Consider the following 10,719-nt stretch of genomic DNA (forward strand, 5'->3'; position numbering starts at 1 on the left):
TGAACTTGTCTTGGTATATTCTATTGCACCTTTCCCTCCACATGTGGTAGACAAAGGCACAGAATGCCACTTCTTCATCTTTTAAATAGGGTTATCCCCCTTGAAATTAATAGCAGTCTACTCCACTTCGTTAGTCCACTCCCCGGCTACTATTCTCATCAGACACCTCTTCAATATCTTAAACCACACCCACTTAGCATAAGGGTAGCCACTAAGAAGATGGCTCATATCCTCATCTTGATCTTTACACATAACAAACATAGCAACCCTTGAGATGCCCCAATCCATAAGTTTCTTGAGAGTCTTCAATCTACCCTTAATAGCCAGCCAGGTGATAAAGCTTTGCTTGAGAATGCAACTCTTATTCCAAACAAAGTGGGCCCATGAAGGAGAAGCAATTTGAGAAACTAATGTCTTCACAGTAGATCTAACCGAGAAGAGGCCATCAACATTGCCCTTCCAAACTACAAGGTCTGGGGCATCAGGAAGAATGGGAACTTGGCTGAGGAGCACAAAAATAGTAAGCAATGAGTCTTCCCTCCCAACTAGAATGGCCCATCTACCCTCTCTAATAATGGTTGATACCTTGGCAAAAAGGTCAAGTCTGGCGTCATGAGAGAGGACCTCGGGGAAAACAACATTCAAAATACCTGAAGGGTGCCAAGGATCATCCTAATGTGAGGTCAATCTTCTATCCCCAATCAAGTGCAAGGTATTGTCCAATACAATCTTTCTAACCTTAAGGATCTTTCTCCAACTATAAGAAGCTTCTTTAGGGACCTTGATCACCAAAAATTCCATTTTTTTATTAGGTGAAGTTTTATCAACTGGTCCAAAGAAAAACTTTATTAGAAGCAATCATCTATGCGAATCTATAGATGGCAGTAGACTTCCAAGCCGAAATGCTAACCATTCCAAGTCATCCATCCTTAAAAGGTCTGCAAATCTTCTCCCAACTAATCGCACAGTTCTTCTTATTGTTATCAAACCACAGAAATCGAGCACACGTCCTCTCCATTTCTTTCAAAACCTTAGCTAGGATAATAAAACAATTGCACTAGTACACCTTGACGCTCAAGAGAACTGGCTTCACCAGCTCCAACCTCCCCGCATAAGATAAGAATCTACCCTTCCAAGAGTTAATCCTCTCAGACATTTTTTCCACAAAAGAAAAGCGATCTCTAAAAGAGAACCTGGAAGAAAGAAAAGGAATGCCCAAGTACCTTACTAACAAAAACCCTTCCTAATCCCAAGGATATTGGCAAAGTCCTCTCCTAGCCCTCTGTCATTACCAGCCAAGAAGAACAAACTTTTATCTACGTTAACTTCTAAACCAGTGAGCTCCTTAAACTCTTCAAGGACAACCTTTATAGCTAAAGCACTCTTACGTTGCCTTTAAAGAAGATAAAGAGATCATTGACAAAACAAAAGTGAGTGATGTCTTGATTCTTGCATCTAAGGTGGTAATCAAACTTGTCACGCTTTACTTAATATCTAAAAAGAGGAACATTCATAACCAGCTCAAAAAGATTAGGAGCCAAGAGGTCTCCTTGTCTAAGACCTCTCTTACCTTCAAACCAACCAACAAATGATCCATTGAGGGAAATGGTGTAAGAGACACTCATAATGCACATGAAGATCCAATTGATGACTTAGATCTCACCCAATTGTGTTCATGACTTAGATCTGACTAAAAAAATTAAAAAATAAGTTTTTTTTTTAATGCAAATCCATTTCTTTAAAAATGAACGGCTACTGAACTCCCCCAAATTTTAGGTGTGAGATCTAATTTTTTTGCTAATGTGGCTCTCTTCCAACCATTTAAAATGTGCTACAGGGTTGCTACAGGAACCGTGTGCTATAGAGGATCCGCTTCCAAAAAGATCTAGGGTGCCCAACAAGAAGTTGAATACAAAATCTAGGTAAAATAGTTTAAGAAATTTACTTTGTACGCTAAAGACTTTAAAGATTAAGGCATTTAAGCTATTTTATATTATTCTCTCATAGATGACCAAGGTCAAGAAATACCTCTAGATTACCAAACATGTGCATAGGTCTATCAATGGATAGACGATTATTCGAATCTAGTTCGAATCCATACTTGAGTAATCAATATTATTCAAAAAAAAAAAAAAATTTATATCATTAGAATTTGGATATTGAGATATCCAATCTAATAATATTATATTCAAATCCAATTAGATATAATGTAAGAGAGCTACTATTGTCACACCAACTTTTACTAATGCCACACCAATTTCTATGTAAATCACCAAAGAATTGCACATTGTTCGTGTGGTAATAGTAACTCTCTATAATATAAACAATGTTATAGATATAATATATAATATATTCAAAATAACATATATTTAATTTTGAATTGGATATCCAAAAATTAAGATAATCAAATTGTACTTCAAATATTGATTTAGATGATCCATCGAATTTGTATTCTAATTTAGATATCCTAAAAAGAAATTCAGATTAGGATTTGGATATTCCTATATGCAATCGGTGTAATATTCATTGACAACCCATTCAGGGGCAGGTTAGGGTTTTTTTTGTAAAAGGGACAAATTGTAGTTAATGTAAGGTTGAAGAGATTGAAGTTGAATGGTTTTTGGAGAAAATTCAAAGATTACTTGGTAAGAGATTGAAGAAAAGGGTATTCAAGTCCAAATTAATCTACGGGAGAAAGCCCAAGTCAAGGGGCAATATCATTTTCAAAAAATTGAGAAGGGCAATAAAAATTGAAGCGAAGTGAGGGAGTGGGGGTAAATGGGACATATCATTAATTGAAAATATAGAGCATCTCAAATTAAAGTCAAAAAATACAAGGACAAAAAAATTTAGGGGGAGGGGGGACAATTGCCCCCGGTGGCTCTTAAGTCGTCATTTTTTAACTGAATTAAGGAAAGTAGTTCAATGTTTTAGATTTTGAGGGTATTATGGTCATTTTAAAAATTAACTAATGGATAAGGGATTCAAGTCCTAGGGACATCGTAGGAACTCAATCATTATTGGAAGGTGGGACCCATAATGTCAATCCTTGCAACGCCCGTGACAGACAGGAGTTGATGATCCAAATGTCATCACGCAAAGCAAAGAGTTCACGAGAATATTATACACCGAGAGATTACTAAAATAACCTTGATATCTCTTAGATTTTCCAATATAACACCGCTCACCAATAAACAATCAATCGAGTTAACCCGGTGTTTTGTGAGATAAGTTGAATATGAATTTTAGGGGGGGGGGGTGGGGGTGGGGGGGGGAGGGAGAGTGTTAAATTCGGCTTCTTTCAACCCTTCTTTTTGTAATTTCTCTATGATTTTTTCAGAATTGCTCATTCAAGCTCTCTACGACTCTAACAAATAGTAAACCTATAAGATCTTTCTTAGTTTGATGATGGCTTCTAATTTATACCTAAATATATAAGGTTGGGAGTAATGTTAGTGGTTGATTTACAGTAAGGGCCACAAGAATTTTTAAAGTCTATAGATTAGTGAGCTATTGCAACAATGTTTAGCGGGATAAAAATATATGCCACTATTAACCCCACAAAGTTTTGTCCACTCTTAATTGCCTCCACAACTATTTTTTTCACTAAAAAATTTATACTCCTGGCTGCCCACACATGGGCAAAATCCTAGCTACGCCCTTGAGTAATGTATTTAATGTATGAGATCATTATTAGTTGTGTTTATATGAAAAATGAATTATCTCTACAATTTACGCTAATTGAGTTATTAGGTCCCTTGAGTGGTATGTCAGTGAGAGCAGGGGCAGAGGTAGGATTTTCTTGTAGTGGGGGCAAACTATGATTAGTTGTATAGTTAAAGAACTTGAATGGAGGGAGGTGAGAGTGTGGGGGCAAAAATTGGAGGGAAATGAGGGTGTGGGGGCAAATGGGGAGAGAGGTGAGGGAATGGGGGCAAATGGGGCATGTAATTAATTGAAAATACAGGAGTGTCTCAAAGTTTTGTGAGGGCAATTGCCCCCCACCAGCTCCTTACTAGCTCCGCCCCTGAGTGAAAGAGTTATCCCTTTTTATAGTAAATGGTAGTTATTTTAGGAAAAAGACTATGTATTTAATCTCTAGCATTGTATGGAATGTAGTGCAAACAATATTATGAGACCAACCATCGAATCGGTTTGGAGGTCTAATCTCCCTCGAATACGATGGTCTTATATTTTCTTTATTTTATTATTTTTAATGTTCTCTAAAAATTAGGTACATAACAGATTCTAACTACCAAATAATGAGTATGAGTTGTTGTCATTATTTGCTCATTATTTGGGTTATGAATTTTTTTTTAGATTTATATTTATTTTACATTTCCTAAAAAATAATATAATAGATAAGTTTGATGAATTTCTTCCAACTTGAGTCAGTTTAAATGCTCAAAATTCAATCAAGGTAAATCCATCGTAGTAATTTTTTAATCAAGTCTACGAGTCCCAACTAAATCATTACTCAAACTTGTTAAGAGCAACATAACGTCTTGTTAGACTGCTCAAATTAACTAAGAATTGTTAGACTACGGGTCCAACAGACTCTCTACTCCATTGAGTTAAATTAGCCGACGCAATAATAAAAAAGAGAACTTGTCACATATAGGGGTAAAAGTGTAAAATCATAGTTTTAAATAATGGTTGGCTTTGAAAATTAAAATTAAATAAAGGTTACAATGGAAAAAATAACTTTAATAATAATAATAAATAAATAAAAAAACAAAGTGGAAAGTATAAAGCAACCTCAAGCTTTGGGAGACAAGTGTGTAGTAGGGATCATAAGAATTGGAGAAAATATCTTTGATCCGATGTAATGAGCTAGACTTGGGTCCAATAAGTGAATGAGACTTAAATTAGATTTTTAATAGGCTTTGCTTAGTTTGATTTATAAGTACTTGATATGAACTTTGTCCACGATTTGGACAATTTAGGGTATTAACAATTATAATAAAAAAAATAGGATTACAACAGAACATTCAATATCTTACAAATTAGGAAACATCTTAGTCGTAACATCCTACAAAAGAGGAAACACCGAAATCGTGCTTAGCTTGTAGCCCAAATCACATGTTAACACTTTATGAGTATAAACCACATAGGATTGATTTTATTTTAACAAAAATATGTCTAAAATTATTATAGCATGACATCATCCCAACTTCCGGGAAACTATGAGCCTATACAGGAAGAAGAGCAATCTCTGTAGTCGAAAAATATAGTATGATATTTGGAGCCATTTCTAGATCTATCTTGCATGGACATGCAAAAGAAAGATTTGATGATATGTCCATTCCACAAATCACACTAACGATCGTGGATGCGAGATCATATATTTTCTTAAAATCAAGAAACAATCTCAAGGATAAAGACTTCATGTCCCACAACCAAAAGAGAAAGGGTAGTAGGCCTATGGTCATACACACATTTTCATGGACTTAGTTTGATTTTTTATGTGAATAATTCATATTGGAGTGAAAATTAACTTTGATATCAAGACAATGTTTGTAGGTCCTACACTAGTGCCCCAAAGATGCAATTTATCACAGGGGAGTACTACTATGTATGTATATGTATCCTCCTATTTATGTTGAGCCTTAATTACTATGCTCCAAGTGGCACTGTGTATGCAGAGAACCAATGATTTTTCTCGAATATGTAACACTTGTATTTCGAGAAAAAACGTCAAAGGTCTTCTGCATACTCAAAAAGCACTCTTTCAAGTCAGTTTAGCATTTTTCGTTTATGTTTGATGGAAAAAAAGAAAGAAAAAAAAAAAGGGAGATAGTTGTTTGTTGTCTCCATTTGTAATTAAATTATCGTGACTCTAACAGATGTCAAATGTTTGTATTAGGCTCTCTCCAAATTTATAGAAACAGTCTTGCTTGTGACATTGTGGGGGACAACCCATACTTTATAATAGGACAACCTCTCGATCACGAGAGTGAATAAAAGACTCGAGATCTCGAGTAGTCTCGTGACTTGTTTCTTATCATTGAGAGAGAGAGAGAGAGAGAGAGAGAGCTGTTTGTTGTCTTATTTGTTGGGAGGGTTTCTTTTTTACTAATCTCTCTCCAAAATATTAGACAAATCTCTTTTAATAAGTAGTAACGGAGCGATGATGATTGTGGAAATCTTCTAAAACGTGAAAATTTGATTCATTCAGACCCCAGTTTGACTCAGACTCACGAGATTCCACGACAAGATGGAGATTATTGGTAGATGAGTCATTTAAGTCCTTCTGGACGATAGTGGAAACTGTAACATTATGCAAAACTACTTCGATTCTATCCACCAAGATAGGTGGTGGTGGTGTGGGTCGAATATATGCACTCCCTAATCTTTTATTTCAAATGTCCTGATAATATTACTCGCCAGTCGCATACTCAAATGACTCCAAGACATGGACAAGTTCGATCTGTATGCCTCGGGATACACAATTCTCTTGGGATACATTTTTTTACGTGGAAGTGCAATTGTGTCTCCCGAGGCGTTTAGATCTACGATACCCAAACTTGTAACGTCATGGAGTCATTTAAGTATGCCACCTGGCGAGTCATATTATCAAGACTCTTATTTCAACAGTTATGATCCATGTCCCGTACCTCTAACAACCCATAGCGCCTACATGCATATTTTAGTTGAAAAATAAAAAATTGGTCTGTGTGCCATGTTTTCGAAACGACTTCGATATAGAAATCCAATGTGTTTTAAACTCCTAGTAAAACAAGCAATGTAGACACCATTCCTATTCTATAGGAACGTCGAACGGACACCACGTTGGATCCTAATCCTTATTTCAAATTAAGGATTGTGCCTCTTATACAAGATTGGTTAATGTCTATATATATATATATATATGGGAAATGTTCAGCAACAAACATTTTGGCAAAACATTTTTCAAAACATAGGTTAGAGGTTTTGGAATGGGCTGATTTTTGGTGAGGATGATCTCTACGGTGAGGAGATCATCATCACCAAAAATCAGCCCATTCCAAAACTTCTAACCGCATCAAAAATGGTTTACAAAAAATGGACGGTCCACGATTTTTCAACTTGTAAACTGGGGTTATAAGTTTTGGAATGGGCTGATTTTTGGTGAGGATGATCTCCTCACTGTAGAGATCATCCTCACCAAAAATCAGCCCATTCCAAAACCTCTAACCCATGTTTTGAAAAATGTTTTGCCAAAATGTTTGTTGCTGAACGGGACCCTATATATATATATATATATATATATATATATATATATATATATATATATATATGACTATCCATCTAATATTTGATCAAAGGAGATATAGAGATAGATTAAAACTGAGTTGTGCTGCGGTGACATTGGATTTAATGCAATTTTTTACATTTCTGAAGTGGAGGTGCGCACACACGTTAGAAATGTAAAAAATTGCAGTAAATCCAATGTCACCCCAGCATTAGTGATTAAAATTAGGGCCAAAAAAATTAGTAATAGGATAAAATTTTAGAGTGGTTATTGGCACTCCAACTTTTACTTATTACATTCAAACTAAATTAAAGAAATAGAGATGTTTTTCAAAACATGTGCAACTAATGACAAAATTTTGGTTCCGATACATTGCTCATTTTAATTCTCTAAACATAATTTTTCAGTGAATTTGTTAATTTATAATCAATGAATTCGCTAATAAATTACCAACGAGATCAGTGATATGGCAAAACCATTGGTATTTATCAGCGAATTTGTTGATTATAAAAGTGATGAATTCATTGGAAAAATATGTTTTGGGAATTAAAATAAATAGTGTACTGGACTCGTAATTTTTCATATTCAGAGCATAAAATGGAGACTTACCCAAGAAAATAAGTGAATGGTTGAGAATGAGTAAAATTTGGGGGCATATAATTTTTTTTTTTTTTTGCTAGATTTAATTTCTATTTTAGGTTTAGGATTTTGAGTCATGATTTTCTGACGGCCCCTCTGACACATGCCCCCATACGCTTCCTAATGTGGCATGGGTTAGAATCATAGATTTCCTTGGGATACACAATTGTACATCCCCATAAATATGTATAGTTGAGTATCCCAAGGAGAATAATCTATGGTTCTAGAACATATCATGTCAGGGGGTGTGTGTCAGAGGGGGGCATCAAAAAATCATTATTCTAGGATTTTATATGAGCCAATCATAATTGTAAACAAATAGTAAAAATTTTCCAACAAGTGTGATAATGTTTTGTAATATTGAGATTATAATTTGAGCCAACCCTTTGCAATGTTTGAAGAGTGTGTTTTAATTTTTTTATTGGGGTGTGGTAAATAGTTTAAGAAAGTAGTGTGGAAAATGTCAAAGTTAGGGTGCTAATAGCATCTCATTTTCATTAAAACTTTCTCATAATCATAAATCAAAGTCAATATAAAGGGGCCAAGCCTAATAATTTTAAAAAATAGACAAGTCATGTCATCATTTAATCCCAAAAAAAAAAAAGATTTGATTCCTCTTGGTGACGAGGTTAAGAGGAAGCAATCTTTTACCCAAGTTGCAGACACGACACGAAATAAGGATGATTGTTGTCTTCCTTAATTGACTAACAAAAATGACTTAAATACCTCACTTATCAACCTCTTGTCAAATAACTTTGACTTTTGGTTTTTTTTTTTTTTTTGAAAGGTCAACAGGGTTAAAGCAGACCCAAACCAACTACATACGTAGGAAGAACACACCTCTTTTATCCTGGGAAGCAGAGAAACAATGGAAGGAGGGGAGTCGCAAACAACCTCCAACAGCCCAAAATCATAAGAAAAGAAGCGTGGAAATCAACCACCTTGTTGGCTTCCCTAAAGACATGAAAGAACTTCACTTCGAGGAAGCTGCTGGCCACGAGATTTTGAATATCCAAAACCAAGTGAAGAACACACCATGGGACGATCCTCTTGTTATTCAACACATTGACAGCCAAAGAGGAATCAGATTGAATATGGATCCTGGATATACCTTTGAAACGAGCAAGACTTAGACCCTGAAAAATACCCTGGAAATCATGGAATATCACAGACTTTGGTTCCTCACATCCCGTCAGAGCAGCCAAGACATATCCCTCATGGTCCCTAATAACAACACCAAAACCTCCTCTGGTAAAAAAAAAATTTACCCATCAATATTAAGTGCACACACTCCAAAAGCAGGTTTCAACCTTGAGTAGTAGAGTCTCGACTTATGGACAAAAAAGGCCATAACCCCCCAAGCATGCATGAAGGCTCTATTGTAGTCTGAGTCCTCCACTCCCTCAATATCATCCTCAAATTTGACCTACACATCCTCAACTATTCTCTTGATGACCATATCCGAGCTATTGAACTTACCTTGGTTTATTTTATTGTATATTTCCCTCTACATATGGTAGACAAAAGGCATAAAATGCCACCTTCTTCACCCTTTGAACAAGGTTATCCCCCTTGAAATTGATTGCAGTCTACTCCACTTCATCAACCCACTCCCCGATTACTATTCTCATCAAACACCTCTTCAATATCTCAGACCACACCCATTTAGCATAGGGGCAACCACTAAGAAGATGGCTCATATCCTCATCTTGATCTTTACGCATAACACACGTAGAAACCATAGGAACCAAGCACACATCCTCTCCATTTTTTTCGTAGCCTTAGTTGAGATAATAAAATAATTGCACCAGTACACCTTAATGTTCAAGAAAACTGACTTCACCAGCTCCAACCTCTCTATATAAGATAAGAATCTACCCTTCCAAGAGTTGATCCTCTAAGACTTTTTTTCCACAAAAAGAAAGCAATCTCTAAAGAAGAGTTTGGAAGAAAGAAGTGGATGGCCCATGTACCTCACTGGCAAAAAACCTTTCCTAATCCCAAGGATATTGGCAAAGTCCTCTCCCAACCCTCTGTCATTACCAGCCAAGAAGAATACACATTTATCTATGTTAACTTCCAGACCAATGAGCTCCCTAAACTCTTCAAGGACAACCTTTATAGCTAAGGCACTCTTATGGTTGCCTTTAAAGAAAATAAGAAGATCATCGACAAAGCAAAGGTGAGTGATGTCTTGATTCTTGTATCTAGGGCAGTAATCGAACTTGTCACGCTTCACTTGATCTCTAAAAAGAGGATTAAGGGCCTTCATAACCGACACAAATAGATAAGGAGACGTGGGGTCTCCTTGTCTAAGACCTCTCTTACCCTCAAACCAACCAACAAACGATCCATTGAGGGAAATGACGTTGGAGACACTCGTAATGCATATGAAAATCCAATCAATGAATTTCCTTGGGAATTTGAAAACAATAAGGATAACTTCAGTGACCACCCATTCAACCATGTCGTAGGCTTTCCTCTAATCCACCTTCACTGCTCCTCTAAGATTGGTGTACTTCCTTTGGCAGTTTCTTACTATCTCATGCGCAAGAAGGATATTATCTACTATGCTACGACCTTTGATGAATGTCGATTGGTTCAGACTTACCAGCTTAGTAGTTACATGTCTAATTCTGTTACTAATAACCTTACAAATAATCTTGTAAATTACATTACAATAAAAGATAGGTCTAAAATCAGATAGAGTATGAGGCATGTCCACCTTGGGGACTAGAGAAATAGTTGTGGCATTTGACTCTCTAAGAATGTTATCACTCCTAAATAAGTACTTGACTGCATCAACTAACTCTAACTTGGTTGTTTAAGTTGTAGATGATGATAAA

At 35.9% G+C, this 10,719-nt stretch overlaps 1 protein-coding gene across 1 annotated transcript; it reads right to left on the bottom strand.

Annotated features, from left to right (window-relative positions):
• Window positions 1–117: 117 nt before the first annotated feature.
• On the bottom strand, window positions 118–10,340 carry LOC147404959 (uncharacterized). Its single transcript, XM_086437942.1, has 4 exons — window positions 9,847–10,340; window positions 8,909–9,121; window positions 1,233–1,393; window positions 118–650 (listed from the first exon to the last, which is right to left on the bottom strand). The coding sequence occupies exons 1-4, from the start codon at window positions 10,338–10,340 to the stop codon at window positions 118–120; spliced, it is 1,401 nt and encodes a 466-aa protein (XP_086294068.1).
• Between the last annotated feature and the right edge of the window lie 379 nt (window positions 10,341–10,719).

The sequence above is a fragment of the Akebia trifoliata genome, chromosome 4, assembly GCF_017979445.1.
Source record: "Akebia trifoliata isolate Shusen 1 chromosome 4, ASM1797944v1, whole genome shotgun sequence".
Taxonomy (NCBI): Eukaryota; Viridiplantae; Streptophyta; class Magnoliopsida; order Ranunculales; family Lardizabalaceae; genus Akebia; species Akebia trifoliata.

Coding starts and splice junctions, on each gene's coding strand:
- LOC147404959 (XM_086437942.1), bottom strand. CDS start 10,340: ATGGTTGAATGGGTGGTCACTGAAGTTATCCTTATTGTTTTCAAATTC. Junction 9,122..9,846: donor AAAGGTTTTTTGCCAGTGAG/GTACATGGGCCA, acceptor TTTTTTTACCAG/AGGAGGTTTTGGTGTTGTTA. Junction 651..1,232: donor TGGGATTAGGAAGGGTTTTT/GTTAGTAAGGTA, acceptor GGCACCCTTCAG/GTATTTTGAATGTTGTTTTC.